At 39.9% G+C, this 19,649-nt stretch overlaps 2 protein-coding genes across 2 annotated transcripts; both read right to left on the bottom strand.

Moving 5' to 3' along the window:
• Window positions 1-557: 557 nt before the first annotated feature.
• On the bottom strand, window positions 558-7,036 carry LOC139922229 (solute carrier family 2, facilitated glucose transporter member 11-like). The gene is made up of 12 exons (XM_071912685.1): window positions 7,013-7,036; window positions 6,291-6,389; window positions 5,116-5,276; window positions 4,659-4,783; window positions 4,364-4,493; window positions 3,805-3,953; window positions 2,672-2,859; window positions 2,436-2,546; window positions 1,314-1,415; window positions 1,150-1,225; window positions 908-1,035; window positions 558-752 (listed from the first exon to the last, which is right to left on the bottom strand). The coding sequence occupies exons 1-12, from the start codon at window positions 7,034-7,036 to the stop codon at window positions 558-560; spliced, it is 1,488 nt and encodes a 495-aa protein (XP_071768786.1).
• Window positions 7,037-10,686: 3,650 nt separating this feature from the next.
• LOC139922230 (solute carrier family 2, facilitated glucose transporter member 11-like) lies at window positions 10,687-19,415 on the bottom strand. The gene is made up of 12 exons (XM_071912686.1): window positions 19,392-19,415; window positions 18,649-18,747; window positions 17,732-17,892; window positions 16,998-17,122; window positions 16,494-16,623; window positions 16,237-16,385; window positions 15,095-15,282; window positions 14,173-14,283; window positions 13,812-13,913; window positions 12,289-12,364; window positions 11,271-11,398; window positions 10,687-10,905 (listed from the first exon to the last, which is right to left on the bottom strand). Exons 1-12 carry the CDS (start codon window positions 19,413-19,415, stop codon window positions 10,687-10,689), a joined length of 1,512 nt encoding a protein of 503 aa, XP_071768787.1.
• Between the last annotated feature and the right edge of the window lie 234 nt (window positions 19,416-19,649).

Raw genomic sequence — 19,649 nt, 5'->3', positions numbered from 1 at the left:
GAATCATATTTGTTTAATCTTCGTAACACTGAGGACCAAGTGAGAACCTCAAACAACCTCTCGTCTCCCCCAGGGCCGAGGCAGATGGGAAAGACATTCAATCCCAGAAAGTGTTTTTTTATATTATTATTTAGGTAAATTTAAAGTAAAATAAGTAGGCAAGGCTAACAGTGTAACAGTGTGGGCCTTCTTTCTTAGCCTGACAGTTGCTAGCTAGGGGTCTTCTACTTCAAAACCACCTAATGCTTCATCGTTGTGCCCTTGACTTTAATAAATACTTTTCCTATAAAGCACTACTTTCAATACTCTAACTTTAATTATAGAACTTAATTGTGGTACTTAGATTGCCCAGGTTTTTCTAAAAGAGGGGCGCAACAGAATACAGATTACAATTTAACAAGATCAGATGATTCACATGTAAGGAACAAAAAATATTTGATCTGATTATTCATGTTGATATATTTCCAGGCTTGCTTTCAGAAATTCATACAGGAAACCAGATTCATGAGAAAAAGGGAGTGAAGTGATGAGTAAACATTGAAAAAAAAAATGTTTTCTTAGAATTTAGTTGCAAGAACAAAGTCTGTCTTTTCAATGTCAGTGCCCCTGTTCTTGAAGTTCAGTTTGTTGAAGTCCTCCATAATCTCCACCATTGTCTTTCCTTTGGTCTCTGGGATAAAATACAGCATGAATGCCGCACTGAAAACGCAGTAAGCCACAAAAATCAGGAAGCAGAATTGCCCAAGTCCATCCTGCATGGATACATGAAAAAACATGTTAAAACAGACATTATTCTCGGAAGGCATGCCATCGTGGAATTGTGGTTAAAAACAAATAACCTTTAGTTTTGTGTTTTTTTAGAAACCATAATACACAGTTTCACAATTTGAGTGAGCCAGTATCTCACCACTAAATAGCGGAAGAACATTCCCACAAGGAACAAGCCCAGCCAGTTGATAGTCCCGCTGATGACGTAAGCAGAGGGACGCCAGGCCTGTAGGAAAAGGTCAGCAGGGAGGGCCATAGACACTCCGGCTGCAAGGAGATAAAAAACTACTGTGTTACTGTGACAATCCGCTCCACAGCGCTGAGATTATTAACCCCATATTACAGCATGGGCAGTGGAGAAACACGCAACAGAAAACTCACAAGGTCCGAGTCCGTAAATACAGATGACAGTAAATATGAGGGCGATGTTCACATATGGGACCCATGAATACAAGTCCTGTGGGAGAAGAGAAGTGGTTATAGTACAAGGCAGAGGAGAGGAGGGCGCAGCCTTTGTATAGAAAAAAGCATCGCGATGTTTTTACCTTGATGGACAGCATGACAGTAAGTACAGACATGGTGATACCCATCAACAGATAGCCATATCCCATCAGCTTCTTTCTCCCGGCTCGATCTATCAACAGAGACTGAGACGAAAGAATTAATTTAAATGATTTAACAGGCATAAACATGCTAAACCATACTTATATTTTCCATAACAGCCTGGATTGTGCTCCAATTTCGCTAACGAGAGACCAGAAGAAACAGAGCAGCCAGCGTCCTGAAATTGTTTAGATGCTCAGTTTTCCGACATGCCGTGAACACTGGACCCACCTCTGGATTAATGGCTCAGGGTGTGGCTATTTTATTTATTTATTTATTTTTTAAAGGGGTGTGGTCAACCAAGGCAGGTGAAGAGAGAAAAAAGTATTGTTTGCTTAGCACAGTAAGCTAGCTAACTTAGCTGGACTAGCCTAGCATTAGCAATAGCCTAGTTGGCAAGGAGACCTAGAAATGGTAAATAAAGAGAGAAGGAACTGAACACTGCCTGTTGCTCAGTACCCCATTATTGTCTGACTAGATCACAACCCAAGGTTAGACAATATTAGCTTTGCACAATATCATTAGCACAAAAATTATTGTGACAAAAAAGTGATTGTCTTATGGAAAGCATAGCAAAGTGGGTACAATTACACAGACATGCACAGCCTACAGGCCAGATAATACATAATAGCTTATTATTGCGCATGTATATCGTATTTGTCAAGTTAGCGTAGTTTATCCAATTGAATGGATTTAGCCTACTAGTAAGTAATTTGGAAAATCTCCTCAGCAGTGTATTGTGGTTCATACAAGAAGGGGTGTCTTTGGAAATAAGCAGTTCTAATATGCTAGTCTTCAACAACAACCTATTTTTCTAAGTTTTTTTTGTGAAATTTTGTACATCCCCATAACAAAGCACCCATTATAGATTTGAAAATTACCGCGCTAGGATTTGTTACGTAATTTTGACGCAACTCCCGACACCCAGACTTCGGAAAACGAAAATACCCGAGCAGAGCTGGTACTGACACCTAAGGACCTACGACATGTTTTCCATTGCTGCTTCCCTTTAGGTGCCAGTGCGATTTCATGAGCCAAATTCACCCCACAGAAGTGATACTTACACATAGTGTGATGGTGACGAGCTCTGTTGCTCCAATACCAATGGCCAAGTAATGCATCTGGCCCTCTGGCACTCCTGATTCACGGAAGATGTCAAAGGCATAGAAGTACAGCTGGATGACAGGATGGAAAAATGAAAAGACATGAAGCTGGAGGGGAAGTAGAACAAGTTGCGTGAAACAGCTCTCGCTTGACATTTAATTTGGTGTTATCAGGAGGAGAGCTCAAATGAACGCACAGCATTGATGCCACAGAACTGAACACCGGCGCAGGGGATGGCCAGAGCCAGCAGCTGCCACCTCACACAGCGGGAGCGGAGCACGTCCATTACTGTCTTTGCCTTCTCGCCCTGCGCGCTCTCTCTCTCTTTACACATGTCGTCGAGCTCCAGCTTGAGGTCGTCCTCCTGCCACAGCCACTGCAAGGCTGTCACACATACACAAAGTTACAAGTTATACAAAGAAGCATGATGAATCTTGAGTTCAGCTGTGACACATATTTAACTTTCTGCACTTTTTTTGTATCAATGCTTGTTACGCGTTATATTTGGTGATTTTCCCAAAGCAGTACAAATCTGCACTTTTGCTGTGTTGGTACAGAACATTTGAGTTTAGATTTCCTTCACTCTTCACATTATTCCAAATTGGTAAACAAAGCTCACTTCAGTGTTTTTTGGGGGGTGAACAAAAGGCTGGGGACACACTGGAAGACGTTTAAAATCCTTTTGAAAACACGTTGCATGACATACATAATGACATATTTCATAGATTTTTGTCTCCCAGAGGTAAACATGCTCACACTAGATGGTTAGGCAAGGACGGGGTATCACACACATAGCAATATACGGCCCTGGGCACCATTATATTGTTGGGAGGGGAATCCCCAATCTGAGGGTTGGTCCGACTGACTGAAGGATTTACAGAGTCAATCTTCACCACATTGATTGACAAACTGAGAGCCGCCCCGATCATATCAAACATGTCTGATATTTAGGACCTGACATCTGGACAGGTCCTGAAGTGTGTGAGGATCACAGATTTATTCCAAAAGCCAATGAGAGCTGAGTTTACAGTGAGGTCAGGCGCATTTAAAAGTAATATTAATGATAATAATGCAGGGATAATAATTTGGGACCTCTAATTTAGAAGAACTTGCATGATCCAAAGTGAGTGAGTGAGGTGAGTAGGCTTTATCCAAAAAAAGGTAATATTAGCTAGGCAAGTAACTTACATTCATTGTAGAGGGATTCCAGAGGTTTTTAATTTCAAGGACCTTAAATAGATACTCATTGTTATCATTGATATAACTTTTGCCTCGCCCTGCCTCACTGTAGCCTCAGGCTCAGATGCGCAGGCTGCTGTTTCCACTAACCTTTTTTGCTGCCCTCAATGTCGCCTTTGTCAATGTAAAGGTATCGAGGCGCCTCAGGGAAGTAAAGCAATGTTACAAACTGCAGTATGGCAGGAATGCCACTAACAGCTAAGAGATATGGCCACATGTCTTCTGTGCCCATCAGTTCCCTAAATAGAGTGTAAAATAAAGCCAGGTTAGAAAGATACATAGATCAGTGTAGTAGTAGAGAAAAGGGAGATACATTTATGAGTTGGTACTGAAATGATTAAGGTAGCTGAATACATTTACCAGCTTCATCCATGTACGTAATATTATTTACCCTGGCTAATTAGTAAGACAAGGTTTTCAAAGTCTTGTACTTCAGTCTAGGACACGAAAGATCTTGAGTAGTAGGACGCAAATATGGACAATTGCCAGAGGAATTTTTGTACCCAAGACAAGATTCTTGCCTCTTTAATAAGTGAGTGAGTAGGTGGTTGTTTTGTACTTTTCTGCTCAGTTCTTGGCTAATGTTTTTTATATGGTTTTACAGATATTGGTGAGCTTATGCTTTTAAGTCCCAGCAGTCAATTCTTACTTGATGCCAACTATTTGACCCATAACTTTCCCCAGGCCGATGAAGATCGAGCTTGTGAGGGTCAGGAAACCCCTCAGTTTCTTTGGAGAACTCTCCCCCAGATACATCAGGTGCACACTCAGTCCAAGGCCTGTGGAGAAAGAACCGAGACACAATGAATAGAAAAGTCAAAAGAAAAACAAAAGCAAGAAATTTAAAAAGTGTTTCACACAGTGCAGTACTTAATTAATCCAATATTTGCATACACACACACACACACACACACACATAGACAGTACACATCAACAGAGCATACCAACATTATATCCATAGAGAAATCTGCCCAGCAGGATCATCTCAAAAGACTTGGCCATGCGACTGAAGACCATAAGCAGGGCAGCAACAATAGCCACAACGTTGTTGAACAAAAGAGCTTTTTTCCTACAAAATCAAAATAAACATCCACATTATTATGCATTATATGTTTTACCGACAGTCTGTTTTTAAAAAATATTTTGCGAACAACCATGTTGCAGATGTTGCACTATCATCATGTCACAAAACCACAAGAGCGTGCGTTCTGCAGCTGTTCGTCAAAAACCGTTGGGGTTTGGGAGTGTCTCAGAAATTCCAGTGGGTGTTTTGTTGAGTCACTGGTATTGATCAACAACCCTATCAACTCCCTGCAGATATATTATGGTCATTTTGTCCTATGGGGCAGCAAAAATCGTACTTATTTGCCCTTTAATGTAACTAGTGTGTGTGTATCTCACCGGCCATGAGTGACAGGAAGGCTCCCACTGTGAATCGCCCCGGCCCACGCTCCGAGGCTAAAGATCGCCACAACGAAGGACCAGATGAGCAGGTTGGTAGAATCCTCCACCGGGACCTTGTACCTCTGCAGCCACGTCTGGTTCACAAAGCTCTGAACATGCTGTGGTCAGAAAGGTCAAGGGAGATGTTAGATGTCCTTGTGTCTCGGCAGGTTACGGTGCATTGCGTGCACGTGCAACTCTGTGGGCCAAGGTCACATGCCATCCCATCTCTCTTGTCTTTACTGTAGCTTTCCACAGATAGCCCTCAGTAGATTGCATACCTCCACCAACACAATGCAGTTGTCAAGATATGACAGTTAATCAGTTCTTCCTTGCCCCCATGACCAAACTTTCCAATCTTCCAACCTTTCCACAAAGTTTTATTCAAATCCGTTCATAACTTCTGGAGTTATCCTGCTAACAGACAAACAGACAGACTGTTGGCGGAGGTACGGCCCATTTACTTCTTTCTTTCCCAGACATTTTGCAATGCATGCCACATGTAATTAGTTGTTTTTTTTTAACATTTACTCTTCTTTTTGTCATTTTTAAAATAAAAACTTTACAGTGTCCAGCCCAGCTTGAAATTAACTCCTGTCCTGGCTTACAAAGACGCCCTAAATAAGAAAGAAATAAGACATGGATGTGACAATAAAGTTTGTAAGGCGACATGTTTTGAGGGATTATTTCGTGGCAGAGACTTCCATTTCTCCCTGTGTGTCAGGTCATTGACGGCAAGCAGAGTGTATGCGCACACTGATATGAAAACACTCAATTTGGGTACAATGAAATAACAATAAAACAGAAACATTGACAAAACTTTGCTTCTTCTGAAGGGAGGAAAACGAGCCGTGACATCTCCATCTATGCCGACTGAGTGTAGACACCAGCAGGAATAATGTAAAGGAGAGGGGCAGCCTAGATGACTGGCACTAACTTAAAAAAACCTTACTGGTATTATCCTTTAAAACTGTTATAACATATGGGCACTGCATGAGATAAACGTCTCACATATCAGTGAGATGTGGTCCAGCTCACATTGTTAACTTAATGTCTATGGCACACACTTGTTCAATTCTTATTTCAGTTTTCTTGTAATGCAAGCTTTGACATCTTACAGAAGGTAATCCTACCTCAGCTGGAGAAGCAATGATGGAAACCTGGATCCCATATTGAAATGATCCCCCAATTCCCAACACCAGCGTCAACAGGTAAAGCCTCCAGTACTGCATCTGGAATTGGAATTGGAAATCATACATAATCTTCTTAGAAGTTAGCCATTATATTCTGCTTGCTTGGTAAGTTAATATATTCAGTAATAATCATTTCCTTTTTTTTTATGTGAATAACAATTTTTAGAACTTATCATGGGTGTAAAAAAAAGGCCTATTTTGATGAATGCAAACATAATTTCAGCTTGGGTACAGGCTGAACTTATTACTCTTCACATGTTCTTCTCTGTCATTGTTTCCTTCACATTCACAAAATGTTCTTTTCAAGGACATGCATTCTGCGGATGAGAAATGCGTAACAAAGATTTCATCATTGCAAATTGAAGAGATAAAAAAAAATTGGGTAACTTCATCACTGATTCTAAAACTGAACTCTTGATACAAGATCTGATTCCACAGCCGGTAATTAATTTTAAATGTACTTTGAAGCTGTAAAAAGAATCATTATTGGGTGAGGAAGCTGGAAGTTGCAAGCAAGGATGATTTTTCATGCGCAGTTGTCACTTAAAAAAACAAAAAACAAACATGCATCCAAAAATAACAAAAAAGTAAAGAGCAGAAAGTGCTATTCTAATGCAAACATTTCAAACACACAAACATAGTCTTGAGTAATGTTCACCTACCAGCTTTTTTGGGGCATCCTCCATTTTAGCACTATAGCTCCCTGGATGCTGGCTGGAATAGGTGCACAGGTGCACTGTGTGAGCACCTCTAGCTGTGGGGGACAAAGGGATTCACATGCAGGACCCGCATATAATATATCCCTGATGCCACCTACAGTTACACATCAATAGACTGTGGTTGACCATTCATTCTGTAATGACATGATAACCTTGGTTTTGACCATGTGAGTGTGTCAAATACTGCACGAGGCTGAACTGAAGTTTGATCCGTGTTCCTGGACCAAACTGGATCTTATCTAGTTGATTCCTGCAATTGGTAAAACTGCAGCATGCCTTGCCAATGTTTCTGGTCTGCTGGTTAGACATTATCTGTCTGTTCTGGAGGGAGGTGTCTTAGAAAAACAAGAATAACTCATGAATTACAAGAATAATTTGGCACGCAGGCCTTAGCAGACAGAGAGAGAAAATGATTAATCTGTAGGCTAAGACATATTAAAGCTATCTTGGAGCTTCAGCCTTATACACTGCTGGTAACTGCTATGTAAATATGTCCACTCTAGCTAAATAAACATTACATGAACCTTTACACTGTAGTGTAGTGAGCTGGCTTTACTAGACCCCTCCTCCTCCTCTTCTGACCAGACACAATCTACATCTATCACAGGAAATAAAGATACACACTCGTGTGACACTTGTGATGAATGACTTCGAGCAAACAGCCTCCGCACAACACATATTACAGATGTTATAGGACATGTGCACTGTGAATGAATGACATCTCAACAATACAGACTTAGATTCCGGACCTGTCTGAAAAATTCCCCGCAGTAACACAAAAAAATCACTGCAGTAACATTGTAGTAACTAAAGGCCTTGGGGAGTGTTCTCAGGGGAAACAATCTCTCTCTCTCACACACACATATTTGGGAGCTAGCAGTAACAGTCTGATGGGTCACGGACACTTCCAAGGCTAAGTGCCCTAGTCAAGCAGATTACAGTTTTTCTGAATTGTTTGCACACATTTTCTGAAACTATGCCTAATTTTCTCAAAACTCTAAACACAAATAAAAAAAGACACAAAATGCAAAGCTCCACAAATCTCTTACAAAAGGAAACATTACATGTTTCCAAAACCATGTTATGTCTTCAAAATAGAATTTTGCACCCATATGATACACACACAGCACCATGAATAGATCTTTCTAAGAACCAGTTTCACATTGATGTGCTCAGTGGAGAACACTACTATGAATGCCTTTATTACTGTAATCAGAACCCCCAATTATGCCTTCTTCATTTTCTGTGCCACACTTACTATACATGATGTAAAAAATCATGTGACTATTTTACTCTAATATAAAACAAACCCAGAAATACAATAACAAAATAGTGTATACATTTCAGCAAACACTGAATACTGTAGTATGTATATGTAGTACTACAGTAAAAAAGTAGCATAGTGTGGAGAGCAGCTTACTTACCTATTCTTATTTTGAAAGTCTGGACAATGGAAGCTACAGTGAAGCGACTCAGGCTGAGCTGTACTCTCTGCCCCTGCCTCCCTCACTGTCAGACCTCGGTCACTCGCCACATGGTCGACCAAAGTGGCCAGATTTGCTCTCCTTGCTCTTCCTCCTCCTCCTCTTCCTCCTCCTCCTCTCACCCTCACCCTTCCTCTCCCTCTGCCTCTGTAATGTTGCTAGCGATTCATCTCCAAAACAGCAGAGCTCACCTTTGGCTTTCTCCTCAGATTTGTAATTTAACAATTTAGCAGCTAATGTTTGTTCCTGGGAGTAGTCAGTGTGACTAAGTGGTAGTTTCAGTTTAGCATTTTGAATGGCAGTGCTTTCCAAGTGAACACAACAGATTTTAGTTATGAAGATTGTGCTAAATGTACAGAATTGTGTGTCGTGTTTGAATTGTTTAGAATTGCAGTCTGATAGAAAAGCAGAAAATGTGTTGTATTTTTGCATAATTGGTTTAATGGGACATGAGTGTCAGTTTTTTGTCTCTCAAGTTCAAGTGTTAGTGTGTAAACAACTGAGAAAAACTGTAAAACTAGAAACTTTAGAGTAAAAAAAAGCTTGCCTCTCTAAAGTTACCGCTGCTGTCAAATCAATCCTAAATTGTTCCTCTTTTCTACGTCAGGTAGGTTTTTTGCAAAAAACCTACCTGACGAAGAGCCCGTGAGGGCTCGAAACGCTGTACTTTTTAATGTAGAATAAAGTAAGCAAAATATTGGGAGCTGCCACAGTGTTGCGAGTCTTTTTGAATTTGCATGAAGTAACTATTTTGACTCAGCACCTGGAAAAGAGATGTGCGTGTGTTCACTCTGACTTCTTTGGATCCTCTTTTCTACTGGCCATGTGGTTCAACATTTAATATGAAGTATTTTACATTGTCATTATCTTTTAGACATAAAAGATAATGGTTGGTTATCATATGATGCAATGTTATTTTATTGGTGTATTTTGTAGGAAATGATCTGCACAATAAATAAAAACACAAAGTTAATATAAGATCATTTATTGCCTCACAAATCAGAATTAGATCATTGAAACAAAAAGAGTGAAGTACAAGATCAATGTGCAACACAACATATAGTTAACAGATATATTACACTCATATACATACAGTAGACTATTGCAGGATTTCACCAAAGGAAAATGTTCATACAAATTTCTCAACATACAGTACTTTATACTGCAAGTACTCATTTTTAAAAATGACCTGCATAAACATATTGTGATTACAGCCAACACCAAAACAAAGTTGTAATTATGAAAGAATGTATCAAAATCAGGGGTTTACATCGATGTTCTCCAACTTTCTGTGCTAACCTAGTTAATGCTATAGACATCATGAGAACATTTTAATGAATGAGGCCCTTAGTGTGCACGCCGCTATGTGCAGGTTTTAGTAATAGCGGGCAAATTAAGGTGACCGCATGTCTTTGGTTCTATCGTCACATGGTTTTGTTCATTTAGCTCAACCTTATGCTACATGGGAAAAGGTACAGTATATCTGACACACCACACTGAAATTATTTGATTGGCAGGTATGCTACTTCCTTTAAAGACATAGTAAGGTTCACCAATAAATTCAATCCCTTAATACCATTGTAATGCTTAAAGTGGTAATCCACAAGATTCTTGTTTTCTTTTATTTTGGTGACATCTATCACTCATTGCTGTAGTGTTTCTGCGCTGCACTTCCCAGAGATCACCTGTCAGTCAAACAGTGTGTCCAGTACTGTGACGTCTCTCTCCTTGGATTTTCTGTTGATGAAGTTTGAGTTTCTGTAGGTACGGGGCTTTTGCTGCTCATGAGGACTAACTTTTTTTCCTGTGTCTGGGAAGACCTACCAGACACCGGGTGTTAAGAACAGCATGTAAAAGCTTAAACTCAACTGGGTCATTTTGTGTTCAATAAAAGAAACACATTTATATGAAAATGTCATGGATTATTACTTTAAATTACCATTCTTTTCATAGAAAACATACTCCAGATAAAGGAGTTTACAATAGATTAAAGTTACTTTCATTGATATGAAAGTGAGCAAACATTCCTCCATTCCTGTTACACAGCGAATGGCTGGTTCAAGCAGATCAAGTCAAAGTAAAGCATACACAGCGGCCACTGGATACGACTGTACTTGATGAGAAAATGGCTGTCTACAAGGCCGTGGAATGACACACTTCGCCCAGCTGATACTGAGCTTGACTTGCCGATGAACCCTTTTTCTCCTGGGCTTTGAAGTTGAGCTTGTTGAATTCACTGGAAATGTCTGATAGCGACTTTCCCTTGGTCTCAGGCAGAAACAAGCCAACATACAGAGCAGATAACAGGCAGACTGCGCCAAAAGGCACAAAGCAGAACTGACTCAGCTCGCTCTGTAAAAGAAAGGCAAAGTAAAGCTGTCAGACTGATGTGGGACATGATGAAAATAAATGATGTGTTGAACTGTGAGCCTCTGTCTGTATGGAAAGGCTTTATATTTCTGGGAATAAACCAATACTTCACCATTCCATATCTCAGAAAGATAAAGGATCCAGTCAGCAAATGTGCTATACTTTCCTTAATTATGGGCTTAAGTGACCTACTATGCTTTAAAAAGTACCATACTTTGTTATAATGTTGTGTTATTAATTATTTTGTGAGTGTGACTTGTTTCAAATGGTGGATATCATTTGTATGTACTGTATGTTTATTGTGTGATTGTAGGTAAATAGACAGATGGATCGATTGATAGACTGACCACCAGGAATGGGAAGATCATTCCAGTGATAAAGAGGTTGAGCCACATCATGGAGCCAGCTATCATGTAGGCTGCTGGCCGGGCGGTCTGATTGAAGATCTCTGTGGGCAGAACTCCAGTCACTCCAGCTGAGAGAAATGCAAACATATTGATCGGTATCAGCTTCATCATCCATCCCGTCCTCGGCAATATTTGGGATATTGCTTCACATCAACTATCACTTTGGGTTTCATGTGTCCCTGATGATTCAGCTAACCTCTATGTTACAAGTATCACACTGATATAATAAGTAGCAACTATGCAGCGTGTAGCAACATATAATACGTAACAACATGCTTCAATACACATTCACATGGTTACATAGCAGAGATAAAAATATAAGTCCATGACACAGCAAACCAAGACTGCTCCCCTTCATTCCACTGCAGATTTAGTTTGAAGGACTAATGATGCCTACAACCTCCCTACTGAAAAATAGCAATAACGATACTTAATCAACGGGTTAATCTACTCACTTTCTCCAATATGCCCCACACTGTGCAGGCACTACACCATATTGCCCGTAGTTCAGTGGCCATGTGCACTGAGGACAAGGCTAGAGTTTTAATGCCAATGGAAACAGCTGGAGGTACTGTATGTGCAGGGAACAGTTCTGCTTATGGCACATTTAGATGCTAAATGGACCTCAACATCCAAGTTTTTAGCTGTTAGGTGATTTGGAATTATATTTATCATTCAAACTGTGTAGCACAAGTAGAAGACTTGAGGGGAAAGCCACCGTTAAACTTGTATTTTAGATGATGATAAAAAGATGTAAACTACAGAATGAATCTTCAGGCACATTTTTTTTTATTCAATATTGAACTGTTCCATGTTATTCTGTAATATAAATGTGACATAAAAGTGAGTGCATTATAAATGTTTATTTTCAATTCATGAATGCATCTTGAGACATGTTGTAACTCTGTCTGGTGAAATCCTTAATCCAAAATATTCTCATCAAAGGTTTTCGACTGACCTGGTCCCATGCCAAAGCTGAGAATGTAGGTGAAGATACATGCCATGCTCAAGTAGGGCATCCATGATACTTTGTGCTGTTTGCACGTGGGGAAGAAAGCAAAATGTCCACAGTTAGCGCCTTATAATAAAAAAAAAGGAAGAAACCAAATAAAGAATTTGAAACTTTGATACTTAAGAGATTGCATGATAAATGTACAGGTTGAGCTATAGGACACAATAGAAAAGACATGTATTATAGCATCACACTGTATAGCCTCTCAAGGGTGAGTGAGGAGAGTTATTGGGACAGAAAGCTCTTCTGTGGGAGTGAACTCAAACTGTGAAATTACTTGGTGATAGCAGGTCAACCCTCACTCTGGCCTTCACCTCCATTCTCACTCTGAGAGCTGCATGAAATTCCTTCTTCCTTCCTTCCATCAAAGCAAAGCATCAACCAGTGCGGTCTGCATGTTGAACCGTGTTGCCTCCTAGTGGACTGACTGATGCATTGAAATGTTTGAGCTGATGGGTAATATCACTGAATTTCAGCATCCTATTCCCTTGTGTAGCTGATGCCTATTGGCCAACGCTCGCTGTCTCCAACAGCTACAGAAGGACAGCAGATGCTCTCTCCCCAGTCTATGATTTCATACAAATGTATAGCTCCAACTAAAAATGAAGCTGACTGTGACAATGTCCATGATGATTTTTGGGTATAAGAAAAAATGATGCTTCAGAAATGACAATCAAACAATATGAGTCACAAGTCAGTCTTTTTGCTAAAACCTCATCCTGCAAAATCTGTTAGCTTTCACTTATTAATGACTGTGGGTTTTTGAGATGTATGTCCAACAGTCTTCATGTTGGATACACTTGTGGCTCAGTTTAACATTGGTCAATAAAAAATAATCCAAACAATCACAAAGGTCCTTTGACATCTCCACAATACTACTGCTGGGCCCTTCCCAATGTAGTGGATTTGTCACCCATATCTCCAAAAGAAACCTGAGATGAATTAGATAGTGCTATAATAACCGATCAGTAGGACTTGCTTTCAGTAGTAAATGGGAAAAACTATTGTTTGTAAAGGCATATTGAGCTTTGATAAGATATCTCCTATTTGTTTTTGTATTCTTTTCCTGTTTTTCCACTGTTTCTGTGTCTTTTTATTGGCCATTATTTTATTTATAAAGACTGTAAACGGAGCGTATAAAACTTTATGTATGTTTAGGCTATATATGTATAAGCATATATGATTGTTGTACCTCGATTTGCGTATATCAGTCAGACTTTCGCTATCCTTTTTTTTTTGTTTATAACTAGGCTGTGATCTCCATTCTGTCTAGTTAATATACTATATTGTACAGTTGCTGTGTTTACAGTATTCTTCTTCTCTTTTCTGATGTTTCTACATGTTTATGTTTCTGTGTGAGTGTCATTCTCATGAACCAAATTTCACAACACTATAACTCCATTAACAATAAGTAAACTTGCAATGTGTTTACAATTGGCAAAGGTAAGTGGATGATATGAGATGAATACCTCAAATGACAGAGCTATAGTGAAGACAACTGCCCAGCCGGTCATGAGAACGTATCCTCCCATCAGCAGAAACCTCCGGCCTTTTCGCTCTATCAGCAGATTCTGAAAATATCGAAATTGTGTATTGGTTTACATCAGATTCAGTTCATGTAAGGAATTACATCGGTGTAGCATCATATGCCAAAATGTGCTCAACAGTGCTTTTAGTGGCCCTTAATAAATGGAACCTTTCTTACAGAGAAGCTATGCCAGTAGTCTGGATTAGGGATTTAACAAGGGTGGGAACAAAAACCTCTCTTTCCCTCAGAGGGACTGTAGCTCGTTACATAATGAATCATGTGCTTTTCTGAAGGATACTTACACACATTATACAGGCAGTGAATTCACATGTGCCGGTGCCAATTGTGATATACTGGATTTTCTCAGCAGATATCCCAGCCTCTTTAAATACATAGGATGCATAGAAGTAAATCTGTAAGAACACATATAAATGTAAGAGTGCTGCAGAGCATCCTTAACTGTTATTCAAGTGTTAAAAAAATTGTTGATAAGCTGATTTAGCCAAGCATTTTCTACATAACTGCCGTAATACCCAGTCCCCTCCCTAAAGCTGCCAACCGTGTGGCTTAAATCCTTGAAACACAGAACTGTTTAGTCAGCATTTTCTGAGAATAAGGCAACTTAATAAACCTGTAAAATGGGTCTTAATTGACAGTGTCTTGTTATTAACACCCATCTCTAAAGAACAAAAATGTAAAAGCAAAATATCAGTAAATGAGTCTTTTAGTCCAGGGTAACAGCACCATGCAAACCCAAAACATTAAATTCTATTTACACGTCACTCACTCAGCCTTACGCTGAGGGATGATGTTTCATCACCAGCATACATTTTTAATATGATCTGCGGGAACAGCCAGAGGCGGTCCAAACTGTAGATGGATCATCTCAAATTTCTAATCAAGCTTCCTGAGAACTGACAGGAGCAAACTGTGGCGCATCTGATCTGGTTACAAATACACTCAGTACAATTGTGTAGATATCAGGTGTCAGTGTTACTGATACCTGACACAGTAAAGACTGCAACACTGTAATCTGACAAAAACTCCTATAGAGACGCCGAACCAAACCATCAACATCAAGACTGCACATACATGAAAATCATACTGACCACACTAATTAGCAAGAATATTGCTGCTCAGAGACCTGTAATCCAAACAAGTGAAATATGTTTGAGGATATTACTTCTACTTCAGGAAATGTGTGAAGTCTTCAATTCCTCTCACCGAGTCGTTGCCACAGAGCTGCATGGCGCTGCTGATGATCATGACAGAGATGAGCTGCCAGCGCACACTGCGATCAGTGAAAAGCTCCCATGGTCGTCTGGGCCTCATGCCTTTGGTTTCAGCCTGCTCCTGCAGGATCTCATCCAGCTCACTGCTCTGGACCTCGCAGCCACGCAGCTGTCTCAGCGCTGACAAGGAGAAAACCACTACAAATTAAGACCAGATCTGTTGTGGAGGGTTGATTCTCATTTTCCTAGTGATGGAACAAACTCAGCTGGTTAAGCAGGTTCATTGCAGTTTGTACAAATAGGTATATAATGTATTCATAAAAATAAAAATAGTGTAGCCGCACACTCATAGCCAAGATGCAGAAATTTCATTCATTCAGTTATTTATTTATTTATTTTTACGTTGCGTCACTTGATAGGAGGTTGAGCAGCAACATTGGACTGTCCAGCCCTGATGAATGTGTTCACATTGTCTCTGAAGACAGAAACACTGGTCCGTCTAAATAAATAAAAGGTTCTGCATCGTGGCTACGAGTGTGCGGCTACTTCTTTATGACTGCGACTAGCTGTGGCCAACACCTTTACAACACCGGCTGTGTGTCTTCTCCTCCTTTGATTTATGGCAAGCTAGATAATTACCACAGGTGACTGAAACATCATCACTCTGTTAGTAGCTGGCTGCAACTTCTCTCATGATTTGATAGCTAACACTTTACTTGGATAGGCCAATATTAATACTCAACTAACAGGTGACAAAAAGCAGATGCTCAACAAAGTATCACTTGCCTATTTGCTGCATCTCCACAGACTAGGTAACCCTAACCCTGACTTTAGCCTAACCCTAACCCCGACCCTAATCTGACCCCATTTTTAACCCCAAACCAAACTCAAACCTGTTTAACATTAATCCCAGCTCTAAGATTAACCCTAACCCAAACACTTAATATCTATAGACTTCTTTTCACACAATTAAGAGTATCACTTGAAACTCAGTAGACTTTTTAGTGACGCATTATAGTCACTTGATAGTAAGATGAGTATCAGCATTGGACTATCCAAATCAAGTGTGACCATTTTATATATTGTATAATTTCATGTTCCATCAGGGCTGAATTTGCCCATTACAGTACTCACCGTTTATACAAGCTTCCTTGTCACCCCTATCAATGAGCAAATATCTGGGGCTTTCTGGGAACCATGGCAGGGTGAGGAGCTGAATGAGGCCAGGAACGGCATTACTGGCAAGAAGGTAGTGCCAACATGGCTCACTGCCCAAGAGCTCTCTACAAAGAAATGAACCATGGCGTTTAGATAGCTTTGAAACAATAGATTAGTCTACTTTGACACAAATATGCTGTAACTGGTGTAAGATGTGTATTTTCTGTCCATACCTGAGTCCAATCACCTGTCCTAACACCACTCCAAATGCTGTGAAAACAGCCGATGACAAGGACACAGCCCCTCTTAAGTGCATTGGTGCACTTTCTCCAAAATACATGGGTTGCACATTCATGCTGATACCTGCAAATTACACAGTGGTTTTCTGTGAAGTGAATTTATTTATTTCTCATTCAGTTTGCCACATGCATGATAACTATATAATTTGTAAGATCTGACAGTATAACAAGTAGTAGAAGGTAAACTCAGATATTAAATATTACACATACACATGTGAAACACTCACACACACACATATGAAGCACTTGCACATACTGTATATGTGAAACTTTCACACATGTATGTGTGTGTTTCCTATATTTATGTGTGACTTTTCCATGTGTATGTGTGAGTATTCAGTAGTATGAATGTATGCATGTGTGTTTCATATGTGTATGTGCAAGCAAAGTTTGAAATAAGCCCCACACGGCCTCTCGTAGCACTAGCATTGGACATACCAGCGTTTATTCCAACTAGAACGCGTGAGATAATGATCATCTCAAAAGACTTGGCAGCTCGACTTGTCAGAGCCAAGAGTGCTCCAGCCATTAGGAAAATATTGTTCAGCAGCAAGCATTTCTTCCTTGGGAAGGGAAAAGAAGACAAAATTGTTTGCTAACAACTTTGGATGGTCAATGGGAATTATAAAATGGAAAATACTGGCTCATGGATTTGATGGGTGGCTGCCATGGAGGGCACCCATCCAGGTGTGCCAAGTGGGTCAAATGGGTCATATTAAAATCATAGATATCTGCCCATTTATAATCAATATTTAAAGTCCTTAAATAGATACAATATGCAAGTATGATTGATTCATACACCGCTAAAGTGCTACAATCAATTCAGTACTCATGGACTGTTGGATAAATTATCTTATCTTTCATTTGAGCCTTTTTGACTATTCTTACTCTACCTATTTTCACTTAATCTTTCCTAGCTTACTGAGACCTCTGTGTGTGTGTGTGTGTGTGTGTGTGTGTGTGTGTGTGTGTGTGTGTATGTGTGTGTGTGTGTAAATACAGGTGACAGAGGAGAGTAAATGATCAATCAGATTATTCATTCATGCATGTATATATCAATAGGTTGATCATTTACTGTCTGTTGGTTCCACTGTGAATGGACAATTTGTAATCCTCTGAACTCATACGTGTATCCATACATTTACATAGCATTATGCAGCACCTTATATTACCTCCCAAAGCGTATGGTCATGGGTCCAGCGATAAGAGCCCCTGCAAAGCCCCCTAATGAGAAGATGGAGACAATAACTGTCCAGAGCAGAGTCACCTGGTAGTCCTGCAGCTGGATGTCCCAGCGCTCCAGAAACGTCTCATTTACAAAGTTTTGAATGAACTGCAAGTATAGACAGAACAGTATGGTCAACCATTCCAACACAAACGCCTCTCTGAATTAACCAAACACACACACACACACACACACACACACACACACACACACAGCACAGTACAACCCAGCATCACAGTATGTATGTCCTTTGAGTTGTAATGCTTAACAAGGACATTATGTTTTCACCTTTTGTTAGTCTGTCTGTCTGTCTGTCTGTCTGTCAGCAGGCTATCTCAAAAACTTTTCAACAGATTTCTATGTAATTTGGTGGACAGATCGGCCTTGTGCAAAGGTTTAATTGATTTGATTTTGGTGGTGATCCAGTCTGGGATTTCTGACATTAAACTATTTTTTAGCCATAACTATGAAACTAACAGACAGAGACTGCAGTATGTCAGCAGGGTCAAGAAATCAATTTAACTTAAAGTTATAGGAATGATGTGGTTTGCTCTCTCCAAGTGAATGAAGAGATATTTGAAAAGAATGAGAAAAGAGCATGCAACCGCAATTAGTTGCCACACCACAGCAAAATTGGATGTGGTGCAATGAGATTGTGCTTACAGTAATCACTGACACAAGCTGCCTACCCTAATTATTATGTGTGCCAATTAACACTGTGACCCAAATGTGAAGTAACAGTGATGCTGGACTACACACCTCTACATCCACAACGTGCACACACACACACACACACACACACACACACACACACTCACACACTTTGACAGCTTGCAGTGGATTTATAACGGTCAAAAAACTTACAATTGTGGGGGCATTCATTATGGCAAGGTTGTAGCCATACTGAAGAGTGCCTCCAATGGCTGCAGAGGCAACCATTAGTGGCAATGTCCAGGAATTGCTCTGTAAATACAAATATAGATAGATAGATAGAAAATACACATCATACACATAATTCAGTCCTTTTAGATTATGTCTTTTTTTATTGACATATGCAAATGAAGCAATATCCCATTAACTATTTGCTTATTTTCTAGAAACACTACATACTTGCTAAAGTAAAACAAAAATGAAATGCATAATAAAATGAAAGTGCCAAAATGCATATTAAAAAGCCTGTGGATATTACCACCTATACGGCCTAATATCTGCCAGGATGTAGTGTCTGGGACAGTTGTGCTTGTGCACATAAACATGTAGTCCATGTAATTAGCAAAGTATAAAGCCTAGTCATCTGGCCTTAATCAAAATCTTTTATTTCAGAGTCCAGTGTGGATAGTCTGTTGTTGGAAATACATTTTTATTTTTTCATTTGATAATTTTGTCTTCTTACTGTCTTACTGCCAATGTAATGTGTAGGCTAACATAAAATCATATTAGAGAAAGCAACAGCCGTATACACAAAGGTCTCCAATGGCACTATAATAACAACACGATGAGAAATTCAGCTTTACTATAATATCCTGCACAATACCTTAGTTTAGAATTGGGAAATGAGTTCTGCCTATGATAGATTACTTATTCAAAAGCATAAGTAGGTAATTTACCTTCTCTGCACCAACATTTGGCATGATTAATCGAAGTTAGTCGGCACTTGTTAAGGTAAAGAACGACTTGAAGAAGTCAGTCCGCGTTGGAAGCAAGATGAATCTGCTGTGGAAACCACACGGGTCGCACATAGCGGGTATAAATACGATCCTCCACACCACCAGGACACACACACGCGCCTGCGTGCGTGCGCGCGCGCGCGCGCGCGCGCGTGTGCTCCTGACGCACACGTTGTGAACTGAGAAATGTCTTACCAG

This window comes from Centroberyx gerrardi, chromosome 5 (genome assembly GCF_048128805.1).
Source record: "Centroberyx gerrardi isolate f3 chromosome 5, fCenGer3.hap1.cur.20231027, whole genome shotgun sequence".
In the NCBI taxonomy this organism is placed as follows: domain Eukaryota; kingdom Metazoa; phylum Chordata; class Actinopteri; order Beryciformes; family Berycidae; genus Centroberyx; species Centroberyx gerrardi.
Note: the sequence above shows the minus strand (reverse complement) of the source record. Positions and strands in the feature narration are given on the sequence as shown.